The following is a 16,070-nucleotide window of genomic DNA, read 5'->3' on the forward strand; positions in this document are numbered from 1 at the left end:
TTAAGAAAATCCACAGGGGGAAAATCGTACCCCTCCAACTGGAATGTCTCCCCCAAAATAAATCATGAAAGAGAAATCCTGCCCCACCCCGAAAGACACTTCAAACCATGAAGGAAACGTGAACATGAAAAACACAAACAACCCCTTCAGCTGGATGTGAGAACCAGGCTGGCTGAGAGCTGACCAGGATCATCCCACGAATCATCCACACCTTAAGTGTGTTTTTGTGCAAGTAAATCATCAGAACAGAGGCCTTTTGCCAGTAGAGTTATTCCTCTCCCCACAAGGAATAACTTCTTTTTGTGCTACAGCTCTTGCTCAAAAAGGCAGGGGTGGATGCTCCGGAGGGGTTTTGCACAAGAAACCCCTATCAGCAAAAGCACAGGAAATCAGAGCTTTCTTGCGCAACAGCATCCATGCAATGTGAATGCTCTCTTGCACAAAAGCACATTGCTTTTGCCATGTGCTTTGAGATGTGGATGCGCTTTTGCGCAAGGCATTTTTGTGGAAGATCTCTTCTGCAAAAGGCTTCTTGTGCCGAAACCCTGCAGTGTAGATGAAGCCACAAAGAGGAATACAGGAATGCCGAAATAACAAGTCCGTTTTTTTGGAAACGGTCTGAAAAAGCGGACGCGTTCCATGGACCCAGCATCGCTTTTCGCTCTGCAGTGTAGACACAGCCTGAGTCCAGCATACGGATCTTTTCCCAGCTTAGTTCAAACCACTTTCAGCCAAGCGTGGGCTTGAGATCAGATGTGACCTGCCAACGTACAGCGGCAACGCCTTTGGGAATGAAAGATGCTGCCTGAATTAGCTAGCGACAGTCCGGCTTACACACAGCTTGGCGTGCTGCCCGTCTGCTTCAGCAAAAAGACATTCTAACAAGCAGGCGGGAGAAAAAAGGCAGGGGCGCTGGAATCAGCCGTCAGCTGTTCGGAAGCAGGGGCAAAATCTACAAATAGCTATCCTCTTCAGGCAGTGGGGGCTGGCCGCCGATCACCACCTTGCTGGCCAATTTGGAGCTCCAAGCACCACCGCCCAAAGCATCCTGTAAGTGACACCGATCTAATTAATTCATGACTCCCCCGGGCCGGCTCTGCGTCTGCCGGCCTGGAAAGCAAGGCGGCCCCGGGCGGAATAGAACTGCGCATAGCCACTTCTTCCAGAGGCGCTGCTGGCTATCAATCACCCCTCCAGTCCACAGAGCAGGCCGGGGAGAGACAGGCGGAGGAAATAAGATGGCGTGGGCACTGCATCCCCTCTGCTGGCGCAGGGGCTCTGCCTTCCTGCTGTCTTACTCCCGAGCTGCCATGAGCCAGTTAATCGAGGTAAGAGAGGGGCCCCTCTCCTCGGGGATGGGGTGGGGGGTGTCCGACGGTGCAGGCGGCAGGTGGCAGGTTTCTGGTTCTCCTTACATGTTACCCAGGGAGGACCAGCGTGGAGGATTTAAGGTAGCGCTGAGGAGTTCGAGGCTGGCTCGGCTGAGGCGCAGGCCTGTGCTAGAGGCACGGCTGTACATTTAAGGTGGCCAACAGTCAACGAAGAGTTACCAACTTCTTGCCAGTGGTGAAAGGTTACGACTGACTGTCTTGGTCACCCCTGATTTGCCTGAGTCCCTCTCGGACATCCAAAGGGACGCAGCTAAGAGCATCTTTCTGTATCCATCCTTCTCTCTCCCTCCACGGCATCCTCTCCTCTTTTCCTTCAGCGCCCCACACAATTTCACCCTTTCTCTCCCCACTGGCCCCAGCCAAGCCTTCCTCTCCCCCTTTCCCTAAGAATGGCCACTCGCTCTTCTCTGGAGCCAGCCGAGTCGCCCCCCTCTGAGCCCTTCACTATTCACCCCCCAGCTTATTTGCTTCTTTCCACCCCAGGGGCAGGGGATAATCCCCCACTCCAGAGCCTCTGAGGCTCTGGCAGCCGCCCCATGGCTCTCTGATAGGCCCTGCAGCCTGGAATCCCCTTGCATCCAGCTCAGGTTGCTCACAGCGCCTCCTGCTGGCCAGGTGTTCACCTGGGCAAACAGCCCTGAGAGCTCCCTGTGGGCAACTCCTCATCCTCTCGGCCAGTGTTTCTCAACCTTTTTTTTTTATAAAGTACCCCCTTTAAAAACATATGATAACTACCCCCTTTAAAAATATTATAAGTACACCCAGTACCTACAGTTTTCAGACACACAGAATTTTTTTCTACCATTGCAACACATTTGTTTAAACAACTTAATTGTAACCGGGCAGGCAATGGCATTTTTGGGTGTAAAAGGTACAAAGGTAATAAAACGCTGTAAAACTTAAAACAAAAATTCCATTTTCTCCAAATTTCAGTTGTGTTGACGCACCTCCTAGACTTCTCTCGAGTTCCCCTCAGGGTACTCGTACCATGGGTTGAGAAACTCGTACCACGTACCACGGGTAGGCCACCCCAAACACAGCTGGAGAGGGAGGACAACACGCCGAGGAAAAGTCACTGCTCACGCCTACCAACGGGGAAGCCGTGGAGATCACTGACCGTTGGTTGGGAACAGCGTGTTCTGCCCTAATGGACAACCTTAAAATAACTGCCGGCACAACCACAGCCAGCCTAGCCGTTCTCAGTCACCGCTGGCTAGTCTGTGCCAACAGCCTCCTAATCTCAAGAGTCCCTGGCGGGCAAAGAAAGCCCGTTTCTCTGGTGGATATGCCACCCGCTCCACCAGAGTCTGAACGAGGAACCTCTGAGTGACCTACAAGAGCTAAGGTCCACACTGGGGAGGCTGTAATGCTGGCTCTGTGGTGTGGTCACAGAGGGCATGTCCACACTAGGAAACTATTTCGAAATAACTACATTTGAAATAATAACTCCTGAAATAACAAAATGGAACTCGTGTCCCCCCACTATGGGGGCGCCTCGAAATAAGTCCAAGGCTGGCTCTGTTCATGTGAACGCGCTACCTCAAACTTAGAAGCATTGGCATCTAAGAGCCCGCGCTAACGCTATTTCGAAATAACTATTAGTGTGATTCCCCGAGGAAAGCAGGAGTACAGATTTCAAAATAACCAGACTGGGTAGTGGACGTTCCACTTAGAAATTCGACCGACGGGAGGTTATTTCAAAATAAAGCCCTAGTGTAGACTAAGGATGTTAAGTAACGGTTAATTGACTAGTTGAGTAGTCGATGGAATTTCCATCAACTACTCGACTAGTTGATAGGCACGTCTGCATTCCTCCTTTGAAATGTACAAGAGCCCCAGTAGGAACTCTGCGTGCAGCCCAGGGCCAGGGGGAAGTCCTGCTGACTCTGGGCTGCATGCAGGTGTCATCTTTGAAATGTACAAGAATCCCCAGTGAGGGGTCTTGTGCATTTCAAAGCGGCAGTGCAGCATGGAGCCTGGGGTCAGCGAGGGACTTGCTTTGGAATGCCATATGGAGCTGGGGTCAGCTAGGGATTCCCCAGCTGATCCCGGGCTCCGTGCGGCATTTCAGTGGAACCCGGGATCAGCTGGGGAGTCCCCAGCTGACCACAGGTTCTGTGTGGCATTTCCCCAGAACCGGGGTCAGCTGGGGAGTCCCAGCAGCACCACACAGCTGATCCTGGGCTCCACTGTGCGGCATTGCCACTTTGAAGTACCTCCTCTTCCCCCCTCCTTTGCTGCCTCTATCTGATAGAGGCAGCAAGTGGGGGGTTGGGGGGTAGGAGGGTGGGAGGAATTGACTAGTTGACTAACTATCTGATAAGCATTTGCTTATCTGATAGTCGACTTGTCAACTAGTCCTTTAACATCCCTAGTGTAGACCAGGGCAGAGAGGCACATTGACCCGTGGAAAGCCTCAGCGGGGAGGTCGTGTTAGTCTGTGTCTGGAAAAACAACGAAGAGTCTAGGCTACATCTACATGGCATGATTACTTTGGAAATGCTTCAAAACATCTTATTTCAAAGTAGCACATCTACACTACAGGGAAGTCTGGAAATGAGTCCGAGGCCGGCTCTCCTAGGGTGTGTCTAAACTACATGCCTCCGTCGACGGAGGCATGTAGATTAGATAGATCGGCAGAGGGAAATGAAGCCGCGATTAAAATAATCACGGCTTCATTTAAATTTAAATGGCTGCCCCGCTCTGCCGATCAGCTGTTTGTCGGCAGATCGGGGCAGTCTGGACGTGATGCGCCGACAAAGAAGCCTTTCTTGATCGGCACAGGTAAACCTGGTTTTCACGAGGCATACCTGTGCCGATCAAGAAAGGCTTCTTTGTCGGCGCGGCGCGTCCAGACTACCCCGATCTGCCGACAAACAGCTGATCGGCAGAGCGGGGCAGCCATTTAAATTTAAATGAAGCCGCGATTATTTTAATCGCGGTTTCATTTCCCTCTGCCGATCTATCTAATCTACATGCCGCCGTCGATGGAGGCATGTAGTTTAGACACACCCCTAATGTGGATGCACTACCTCGATTTAGAGCCCCAGAAAGCACAGGGGAGTAATTACTTTGAATGGCCTGGGGGAGGAGCGATTTCAAAATAGCAGCAGTGGCACGTCCACACTAATGCTAATCTGAAATAGCAATTTTGGAAGAGTTGTTATTCCTCGTGGAATGAGGTTTACAAACGAACACCAAAATAAGCTGCCCGCTATTTTGAAATTATTTCGAAATAACGGGCTAGCTGTGTAAATGCTCACATAGTTATTTTGGAATAAGGGACGTTATTACGAAATAACGCAGCTGTGTAGAGGCACCCTTAGAGATGATCAGCTCCATTAGGGCATACGCTTTCGGGGATAAGACCCACTTCATCAGATGTATCGGAGGGGACGTTACAGAAGCCGGGGTGTCTATAAGGAAGACCTTGCTTGTGTAAATGAAACTAATCAAGTCACAGCATTTTGTGAGGAGGTGTGACCAGTTAATGCACTACAAAGGCAATTTCCCCTCTCTGGATATTCACATCTCCACATTAACCGCTGTGAATGAAACACATCTCCCCTGACTTGATTAGCTTCATTTACACCAGCCTCAACGACTGTCACTATCATGTAACCGCCTGAGAGTTTCAGAGGTACTTCTCAGACATCAGTGGAGTCAGCCCACATTTATACCAGGACGGTGGCCATGCCCAGGGGGGTTTCGGTCCGCCCACAGGTAAACTTTGAAAAGATTCTTGCTATTACGGGGACAGAAAACCCATACGGCCTTGCTTCAGATAAGCCTGGAGAAAGCTCTGGCCCTACCTGACCCTCTTATTGGGACCAACTGCACCTACTCAAAAGCCGATTGTGTCTGCCTGTGTCTCCCTGATCACGCCTGTTTTGCCTGCGGGTGCATCACTAATTTGCACATTTGCCTTACCACTCCCAGCCCAGGGCTTTGTCCCTCCCTTTGTGCTTCTGACCTGGACCTTTTTCTTCTGGGGTTCCAAATAGGGTGTCTCTGAAGCTCTGAATGTGTTTTCTCAACTAGGGAAAGTATGTAACTCATGCACCTGCTGAGTGTGGTGTGCTGTCCCACGTAGTGGCGTGTTTTCTTCATGCAGCGCACAGTCAACCTGTGGAACTCCCTGCCAGAGGATGTTGTGAAGACCAGGACTTTAACAGGGTTAAAAAAGAACTAGATAAATTCATGGAGGTTAGGTCCAGCAATGGCTGTTAGCCAGGATGGGTAGGAAAGGTGTCCCTAGCCTCTGTTTGTCAGAGGCTGGGAATGGGTGACAGGGAAGGGATTACACAATGATTCCCTGTTCTGTTCACTCCCTCTGGGGCATCTGGTATTGACCACTATTAGCAGACAGGATACTGGGCTAGATGGACCTTTGGTCTGACCCAATATGTCTCTTCTTATGTTCTTAGACCACTTACAGAAAGCTGGATTGAGTTTCCTCTGCATCCTTAACTGAGAGGCAGCTGGCTTTTAGCTCAACCTGTAGAGGCTCATGCACGAAGCTCCAGAGGTCCCAGCTTGGGTTCTGCCTGTCGGTGTTACATTTGGAGTCATCAAACCAATTGCTGGCTTGAAGTGTTGGACAGTGGGTTTAACTCAAGCCTAATGGAGAGAAGCATCAAGAAAGGCCTCCTGAAACACTCTGGCTTGGGTGAAGGTGTTGCATCTCAGCAAAGAGTTAGACAATTCACCAAGGCTACGTCTACACTGGCACCCTTTTCCGGAAATGCTTAAAACGGAACAGTTTTCCGTTATAAGTATTTCCGGAAAAAGCACGTCTACATTGGCAGGATGCTTTTCCGGAAAAGCACTTTTTCCGGAAAAGTGTCCATGCCAATGTAGACACGCTTTTCCGCAAAAAAGCCCCGATCGTCATTTTCACGATTGGGGCTTTATTGCGGAAAAGAAATCTGTGCTGTCTACACTGGCCCTTTTCTGGAACAGTTTTCTGGAAAAGGACTTTTGCCCGAACGGGAGCAGCATAGTTTTTCCGGAAAAACACTGACAATTTTACAGTAGATTGTCAGTGCTTTTCCGGAAATTCAAGGGGCCAGTGCAGACAGCTGGCAAGTTATTCCAGAAAAGCAGCTGATTTTCCAGAATAAGTGGCCAGTGTAGACACAGCCCAAGTGTTTGGTATTCAGTGTTTGGGTAAGTCCCTTCAACCCCCCTAAAGTGTCTATGTGGAGTGGTTTTGAGATGTGCCCTGACATTCTTGGAGTGAACTCTTGCAAGTTCTAATGTCCACTCCCAGCCGGATCCACAAAGGAATTTAGGCTCCTACATCTCAGACTGAGCAGGGGGCTGGATGCAATGACCTCCTGAGGTCTCTTCCGTCCCTGGGTTTCTATGATTCTATTGTGCTCAGTGTGAGCACCGAATGTGGTTCTGAGGAGACGGAAGCCAAAAGAAATATTACCTATCCTGAGAGGTAGCAGCCCTAGTGCGATGGGAATTGCTCTGAATTGGCCATCTTCATTAGGAAAGGGCTGAGATACAGTTTTTGTTGCCCAAGGAGAGGCGTAATTTGAGAGCGGCTCCAACCTAAGCGCTCCCTTCTGTGTCCGTTGCAGCTGTGCAGAACTGTAGCTTCATGTGCGGAGAAGGAAGAAGCCCTCTGCAGCATCAAACACTGCGCGCTTCCAAGTTCCCAAGCCGTTCCGGCGTGCATTTAAAGAACGCAGCCAATTCAAAACTGGCCCCAACTTGAAATGTCCAGCAATACAAGTGTTTCTTTTACTGCCACCCCAAAGTTCCCAGACAGTTTTGAAGCTACGATTTGTCCCATGACAGAGCAGGGTTAATGGACCTGAGGGCTGAGCTACAGTGAAAATTTACCTCAGCTTAGTTACATCACTGGGGAGTGTGAAAAAGGCACACCCCCTGGCTGTGTCTACAATGGGCCACTTATTCCGGAAAAGCAGCCGCTTTTCCGGAATAAACTGCGAGCTGTCTACACTGGCCCCTTGAATTTCCGGAAAAGCACTGACGATCTACTGTAAGAAATCAGCTGCTTTTCCGGAAAAACTATGCTGCTCCCGCTCGGGCAAAAGTCCTTTTTCTGGAAAACTGTTCTGGAAAAGGGCCAGTGTAGACAGCACAGTAGTCTTTTCCGCAAAAAAGCCCCGATCGCGAAAATGACGATCGGGGCTTTTTTCCGGAAAAACGCATCTACATTGGCCACGGACGCTTTTCCAGAAAAAGGGCTTTTCCGGAAAAGCATCCTGCCAATGTAGACGCCTTTTTCCAGAAATACTTATAACGGAAAACTGTTCCATTTTAAGCATTTCCGGAAAAAGGTGCCAGTGTAGACGTAGCCCCCTGCGAGATACAGCTAGGCCGAGCTAACCCCCTTGCGTTGACAGCATTAGGTCAATAGAAAAATTCTTCTGTTGGCCTAGCTGCCATCTAGGCCGTTTAGTTTAGAGAAGAGGAGATGGAGGGGGGCTGTGGTAGTAGTTTTCAAGTATCTAAAAAGGGTGTTACAAGGAGGAAGGAGAAACATTGTTTTCCTTGACCTCTGAGGACAGGATGAGAAGCAATGGGCTTTAATTGCAGCAAGGGAGATTGAGGTTGGACATTAGGAAAAACTTCCTACCTGTCAGGGAGGTTAAACACTGGAATAAATTGTCCTAGGTTGGTTGTGGGGTCTCCATCACTGGAGATATTTAAGAGCAGCCTGGACAGACATCTAACAAGGATGATCTAGCTGGTGCTTGGTTCTGCCATGAGGGCAGGGGACTGGACTTGATGACTCTCAGGGTCCCTTCCAGTTCTAGTGTTCTATGATTCTCTCAGGTCTTGTCTACACTACAGACCTGTATCAGTATAAGTACATCGTTAGGGGTTTGACAGCTCCACACCCTTTAGTGACATGGGGTACGTCTACACTAGCCCACTAGTTCAATCTAGGGAGGCTAATGAGAGTGACTGAAATTGCAAATGAAGCACGAGATTTAAATATCCTGCGCTTCATTAGCATGTTCCTGGCCGGTCGCCATTTTAGAAATTGACGAACCCGAAGTAACTCCTCTGGAATGAGGTTTAAAAGCTAATTCGATTTAGGGCTTCATTTCGGAATCCCGTTTCACTGCCGCGTGTAGCTGTGGGCAGTTACTTCGGGCTAGTCAATTTCTAAAATGGTGACTGGCCAGGAACATGCTAACGAAGCGCGGGATATTTAAATCCCGGGCTTCATTTTCAATTTCGGTCGCCCTCATTAGCCTCCCCTAGATCGAACTAGAGGGCTAGTGTAGACATACCCATGGTTGTGCCAACCAATCCCACCATGTAAAAAGCACGTTGTCAGAAGAGTTTCTCCCACAGACTTAGCTGCTGTCTCTCAGGCAGGTGGATTAACTGCACCAACAGAAGAGATCTGGGCAAATCTTCTAGTTGCAGATATGATATCGCTGGGGCAGGGAGGGCGGGGGGATGCTGTTGTATAGGGAGGTGACATCTGTGGGGGCAAGGATGGTGTTTAGAAGGAGGTTGTTAATGGTGAAGAGTATCCGGAGGGAGTTGGTTTTGCCCTTTGTTGGTCAGTGGTTTAACGGCACCTTCTAGGAGCCCTTGTATCTTTCTAAGTGAAGCTTTGCAGGATTGTGAACGCGTACAGTCTACGTTAAGGGGCACAGACAATGCCATCTAGTGTCTAGGTCCCTGCCTTTCTTCGGCACAGGCCTAATCTCAGGTATGTGAGCAACCTTTAAACGCAACAGGCCCATGCATATAGCAGTGGACACGAGTGACGTATCTTGCTGGAGCAAGAACTAAGAGACCTGGTTCCTATTTCCTGCCCTGATCCTGGCTCAAGGGCCTGGATCCGCAGCTGGTGTAAATCAGCGTGGCTCCACTGATCTGTCAGCCTGCCCACATGCCTGTGAAAAGGGGGTAACGATACCCCACCGGGTAAGCACTGTGAGGTGTCTGGCTACTGCATACTGTAGTATAATATAGTATAGTCTTCCCCACAGTTTCCGGTAAGAAGCCACTGAGGAGAGAATTGATAGGCTTTTTGACTCCCTGGCATGGGTGGTGGGTGAAGGCCAAGCTGGGGAAGGCAAGCCCCAGCCCCGCCCCTTCTGACCAAAGCCCCACCCCTGGAATCAAGCCCCACCCACCCCAGCCCAATCCTTCCTGGCCATCCAGGTTATGTCTACACTGCAGAATTTTTTCAGGAAAACGGCCATTTTTCCAGAAAAAACGACACTTACATCCACATTGCTATTGCGTTCTTTCAGCAGGAAGTCGAAAGACCAGAGGGGTTTTTCTGACAGTGGTAAACCTTTTTCTACGAGGAAGAAATCTTTTTCTGAAAAAGCTTTTTCGGAAAAAGGTGTGTGTGGACGCAGCAGAGGGTGCTTTTTTGAAAGAAGAGGCCTCCCGGAAAAAGGTCAGGTGCCCTGGTGGCCACTCCGTCCACAGGAATCGCAAGTGAAATGCGAGATAATGTCCAATGTGGATGCTATTTTTCAAAAAAGCAGATCACTTTTTCATCGCACTTTGGCTGTGTAGACACTCTCTTTCGAATTTTTTTTTCCTAAAGATCTCTTCCGGAAAAGCTTCTTCCAAAGAAGCCTGCAGTCTAGATGTAGCCCTAGAGGGCTGAAGCTTACATGTTGCAGCCTGGCCCCGACCCGCCCTGGTGGCCGGGGCAAATAGGCAGTTATACCACCCAGCCCCCATGCTCCCTGGGTAAGTCACTGTCAGATCTTGAAACTTCCTGCTGAAAAGCATCCTCACAGTTATCTCTGAGCACAAATTATTGATGATCTGCTGCTCCCTTCTGTTACCACCCTGGCTGTAGCAGTGTGATCTGTAACGGAGCCATGTGACCCTCTAAGCATGACCTGCAGCTAGAGGCCGAATTACATTTAGCCTCTCCGTGCCAGGGAGGTTGTGAATTACAGGGCTAAGATTCCACCGGTAAGCCACGCTAGGCAAAGTCTGGGCAGTGCCCTCAGGAGACAGAACTGAGCACCTTCTAGATCATCCCTGACAGGTGTCAGTCTAACCTGCTCTTAAATATCTCCAAAGATGGAGACGCCACAACCCCTGTAGGCAATTTATTCCAGTGTTTAACCACCCTGACAGGTAGGAAGTTTTTCCTATACCTAAACCTCCCTTGCTGCAGTTTAAGCCCATTGCTTCTTGTCCTAGCCTCAGAGGTTAAGAAGAACAATTTTTCTCCTTCCTCCTTTCAATGATTATCACATCCCTTCTTGGTCTTCTCTCTTCCAAATGAAACAAGCCCAGTTCTTTCAGCCTTTCCTCATCGCTCATGTTTTCTAGGCCTTGAATCATCTTTGTGGCTCTTCTCTGGACCTTCCCCAGTTTCTCCACATCTTTCTTGAAATGCGGTGCCCAGAACACAGCACTCCAACTGAGGCCTAATCAGTGCAGAGTAGAGCGGAAGAATGACTTCTCGTGTCTTGCTCACAACACTCCTGTTAATACAACCCAAAATGATGTTGGCTTTTTTTGAAGCAGTGTCACACTGTTGACACATATTTAGCTTGTGGTTCACTGTGAAACATGAATATGACACATATTTAGCTTGTGGTTCACTATGAAACATAAATATGACACATATTTAGCTTGTGGTTCACTAGGTTTAGGGGATAAAATGGTGTCCTTGGCCTCTGTTTGTCAGAGGCTGGAGAAGGATGGCAGGAGACAAATCGCTTGATCATTGTCTTCAGTCCACCCTCTCTGGGGCATCTGGTGCTGGCCACTGTCGGCAGACAGGCTACTGGGCTAGATGGACCTTTGGTCTGACCCAGTACGGCCGTTCTTATGTTCTTATGACCCCTAGATCCCTTTCTGCAGTTCTCCTTCCTAGACGGCCTCTTCAAATTTGGTACACGTGCAACTGATAGCTGCTAAATGGAGTTCTCTGCATTTGTCCTTATTGAATTTCATCCTATTTGTTTCAGACCGTTGCTCCAGTTTGCCCAGATCGGTTTGAATTGCATCCTCTCCTTCAAGGCACTTGCAACCCCTCCCAGCTTGGCATCATGAGCAAACTGCAGCAGGGTTCTGGCTATGCCGTTATCTAAATCCCTGATGGAAGAAATGTGGAAGAAACTTAGAGGCAGCACTTCATGCCATTGATTAAAATGTTCTGTCTAATGTGAGGGGGCTGCCTCGATTCTTTTTTGGTGCATGCCCATCTTAATCCGGTTTGCATGAACGTGCAGTCCTGGTGCAGAGTTTCGATGGGAATTTGGGCAGGTGGATGTCATGTGATGGGTCTGTTCCCGCTGGATTCCAGATCAAAACTATGGAATAACCAGTGGAGAGACTTCCCTCCGCTGTCAGAGACCTCGCCCCTTGTTTCATGCCTAGGGCAGTTTCTTCTCTGAAGGCATGTTGGGAATTCGGCATGTGCTAAACCCATCCCATGCCGACTTGCTCATCAACTTGCTCAGTGGTCTGGATAGTCAAGTACCCAACAAGCATGACAGGGGAATGGCCAGGAATAAAAAATCAGCAGCTTTTGGAGACGGGCTATCTATGCCCACCATGACGTGGGAGAGGAGTGAAAGGAAGCAAGCCCTCAGCCCCGCCTCCAACCCCGCCCCTTCTGCACAGGCCCCGCCCCTCCAGCACCAAGAGGAGGGAGGCGGCACGCAGCCCCAGTCTCCTGGCCCTGGAGTATGAAGAGGGCGGGCGCTGGAGGTTGGGTGCTACAGCAGATGCTCTGGGGGCAGGGCCACCCCTGGCGGTTTGGAGAGGCAATGCCTTCCCATGCCTATGAGACCCGCCACTCCTGTTGGATGAGCAATCTTCCCCACTCCTCTGCAACCAACACAGGTGCCTCTCCCCTTCCCCCTGTGGTGGGAGGAAATGCCTCTCTCCCCCACAGCACCGAGGTGGGGCAGAGCTGGCTGTCCCTCTCTCCCGCTGTGGCCACAAAGATGGCGGCCGCTCGCCCGCCCCCAGCAGCTAGAGGAGCTGTGGTCTCTCCCCTCAGCCTGAGGCCAGGAAACTTGGCCTCCTCTCCACAGCCCCAGAGGAGTCCTATGTCCCTATTGATTGGGGGCAGAGGCTGCAACTCTCCTTGCCCCCTGCATACGCCCTTATCAGAGTCATGGGCTTTGCCCCAAGGAGTCCTCACTGGCATTTTAAAGCAGCGCTGGGGGGCACAGATCACCACACGCCTCCAACCTCAGCATATCACCACATGCCTCCAGGAACCGGGGCTTTCAGACATGCCCCATCCACATGCTATGCTGAGACTGGCTGTAAAATGGTTCAAGCGGGCAGCAGCATGCTCAATGAAGCCACAGCACCGGGCCTCAGTTCATTGCTGTAAGATCACCTCCATCGCTGGGCTGCACAGCCTCACGAGGGAGACCCACCCAGAAAGCTTTGCACTGCGTGAGGGTGATGTTTGTGTAACCGCCACCAGGCAGATTTGAACCTGGGACCTTGGGAGCTAAGTATAGAAGCTTGTACCTGCTGAGCTAAAAGCCTGCTAATTCTCAGCCCTTCCTGTAGAGGTCTCTTGGTCTTATCTCTTGCTGTGGTCTAAGTGCCACACCATGGGACAGTGAACCCCACTAGGGACATGTCTACACTACAGAGTTTTGTCGGAAAAAAAGCCATTTTTCCGACAAAACTTGAGGAACGTCTACACTGCACTTGCGTTCTTCCGCAAGAAAATCAAAAGAACAGAGGGGTTTTCCGGCATCGGTAATCCTCATTCTACGAGGAAGAAGCTTTTTGCGAGAAGCTACGCAAAAAGGTGTGTGTGGATGGGGAAGAGGGAGTTCTTTTGGAAGAAGAGGAAAGAGGAAAAAGCACAGGGGCCCTGGTGGCCATTCCGTCCATTGCAATCACAACTGAAATGCGAGAGAGCGTCCATTCAGTCTGGACGCTCTCTTTTGAAAAAGCAGATTGTTTTTTGATGCACTTAGCCTAGGTGTGTGGGTTACATGCTTCCCCTAAGAGAGGGAGCACACCCTGAGCTTTGGAGACCCAGTTAAGATCTCCCCACTTGTAACCGCCACTGGATGGATTTAAACCTGAGATCTCTTAGCATAGGAGCCGCTACCCTCTGAGCTGAAAGGTCTCTTGTTATCTGTTGCTGTGCTCTAAGTGCCACTGCATGGGACAGTGAACCACACTAAGGGTACGTCTAAACTACATGGCTCCGTCGACGGAACCATGTAGATTTGTTTGTTCGGCAAAGGGAAATGAAGCCGCGATTTAAATAATCGTGGCTTCATTTAAATTTAAATGGCTGCTGTGCTGAGCCAACAAACAGCTGATCAGCTGTTTGTCGGCTCAGCGCACTAGTCTGGACACTTCTCTGCCGACATGAAAGCCCTTTATCGACCTCCCAGGTGTACCTCATCCTACGAGGCATAACGGGGAGGTCGACAAAGGGCTTTCAGGTCGGCGTGGGAGCGTCCAGACTAGCGCGCTGAGCCGACAAACAGCTGATCAGCTGTTTGTCGGCTCAGCGCGGCAGCCATTTAAATTTAAATGAAGCCACGATTATTTAAATCGCGGCTTCATTTCTCTTTGCCGAACAAACAAATCTACATGGCTCCACCGATGGAGCCATGTAGTTTAGACACACCCTACGTGTATGGGTTACATTTGCCTGGCATTAACCGCTCTCCTCCCTCCTCCAGGCCACCACCGAACCCCCAAAAAAGAAAGCGGACCCTGTCACGTCAGAGACCGTGGTGTTCTGGGGGCTACGCCTCTGGCAGGTGATTGGAATCTTTGCCATCTTTGTCCTGGGAGTCAGTAAGTCACCATTCTCTGCCCTCCACCCCTGTACCTGCGACCCCTCCCGCTCCCTGCACAGCCAAGAGCAGCGCTGCAGGGGATCCCCTTCTTCTTGAGACTTTGCAGTGTCAGCTCGCAACAGGTGCTTGGGCTGTTTATTTCACAGGCGCTATTTCACAAGGCATTAGGTGTTCACTGTGTGCCGGCCGGAGAACCACGGTCCCTCTGGCCTTATGGATCTATGAATTTCAGAGGGGTAGTCGGGTGACTGTACTGTACCTTGGAAAAAAGCTTTAAAAAACAACGAATAGTCCTGCAGCACCGTAGAGACTAACCAAGCATGTCAATGGGGTCGTGCGCTTGCGTGGGCACCACCCACTTCTTCAGTTGGCAGAGAGAGTTCAAAGTGCTCGTGCGTGCCTGGTGTTTGGCCTTTTAGTCATTGGGAGGTGGAACACATGAATTTCAGTGGGATTTGGGCACTTCCCTTCTTCCGGCGGCTTTGGGAATGTCACTTCTGAGTGCCTGGTTCTCCACACGCAGCATAACTTGTCTCCTGTGAGGAAGAGTGAACAGGAAGCTAAGCTGCTGGATACAGATCAGTGACAGGCAGATGTCAGTGGTTCAGGAGGCAGATTAGAGATCAGGGTTCCCCAAAAGAGCCACAGTAGTATGAACTCATTGTTTCACTTACTACAGTACTATACATCCATTCTAAGGGTACGTCTAGACTACATGGTTCCGTCGATGGAGCCATGTAGATTTGTTCAGCAAAGGGAAATGAAGCCGTGATTTAAATAATCGCGGCTTCATTTAAATTTAAATGGCTGCCCCGCTCTGCCGATCAGCTGTTTGTCGGCAGATCGGGGCAGTCTGGACGCTCCCCTGCCGACATGAAAGCCCTTTATCGACCTCCCCGGTAAACCTCATCCTACGAGGCATAACGGGGAGGTCAATAAAGGGCTTTCAGGTCGGCGTGGGAGCATCCAGACTAGCGCGCTGAGCCGACAAACAGCTGATCAGCTGTTTGTTGGCTCAGCGCAGCAGCCATTTAAATTTAAATGAAGACGCGATTATTTAAATCGTGGCTTCATTTCCCTTTGCCGATCAGCCTAATCTACATGCCTCCATCGATGGAGCCATGTAGTTTAGACACACCCTGAGAGGGGAATCTCTCTATCCCCATACACAACATCAGTCTATCTATCTATCCCCTTATACTCTATCTATCTATCTATCTATCTATCTATCTATCTATCTATCTATCTATCTATCTATCTATCTATCTATCTATCTCCCTAGTCTCAAACCTCCTACCCCCAAGCACCCATTAGGGCGGACGGAGTGAACATCCTCCCCGTTTTTATGGGAACATCGATGGCTGTTCCCCTCTGTCAGGGTGTGTCTAGACTGCAAAGCTTTTTCGACAAAAATTTACTTCCGTCCACACGGCATCTGTGTTCTTTTGAAAGCAAATCGAAAGCACAGAAGGGTTTTCCTAACATTGGTAAACCTCCTTCTACGAGGAAGAAGCCTTTTTCCGAAAGAGCCCTTTGGAAAAAGGTGTGTGGATGGGGAAGAGGGAGTTGTTTCGAAGAAAGAAGGAAGAGGAAAAAGCACAGGTGCCTTGGTGGCCACTCCACCCATAGTAACATGCTGACATACGAGAGAGTGTCCATTCAGTGTAGATGCTACCTGTCGAAAAAGCAGATCACTTTTTCCATGTGCTTTGGCAGGGTAGACGCTCTCTTTCGTAAGAAGGTTTTTCAGAAGAGCTCTTCCAAACGAAGCCTGCAATTGAGATGTAGCCTCAGGGAGTGAGGGGAAAGTGCCCACTTTGCTGCTTTCCTGACTCTGGCTGGGGAGCGCAGGGGGCAGACGAGCCTGGACCTGTCCCAGCCTGGGGACATGCAT

At 50.0% G+C, this 16,070-nt stretch overlaps 1 protein-coding gene across 2 annotated transcripts in view; it reads left to right on the plus strand.

The window, feature by feature from the left end:
- Positions 1 to 810: 810 nt before the first annotated feature.
- Positions 811 to 16,070, plus strand: part of TMIE (transmembrane inner ear) — a 41,398-nt gene continuing 26,138 nt past the window's right edge. The window contains exons 1-2 of one of the 2 annotated variants that reach the window (XR_012902146.1): positions 811 to 1,328; positions 11,348 to 11,543. Coding sequence is in view for 1 of the 2 variants with exons in the window: in XM_014576869.3 (XP_014432355.2) it covers positions 1,077 to 1,328; positions 14,057 to 14,174 (370 nt within the window). In the remaining variant the exon portion in view is untranslated. Of the gene's footprint in view, positions 1,329 to 11,347; positions 11,544 to 14,056; positions 14,175 to 16,070 lie in introns of those variants that run through there. The other variant, XM_014576869.3, reaches the window with a different exon arrangement.

The sequence above is a fragment of the Pelodiscus sinensis genome, chromosome 2 (assembly GCF_049634645.1).
Source record: "Pelodiscus sinensis isolate JC-2024 chromosome 2, ASM4963464v1, whole genome shotgun sequence".
Lineage (NCBI taxonomy): Eukaryota > Metazoa > Chordata > Testudines > Trionychidae > Pelodiscus > Pelodiscus sinensis.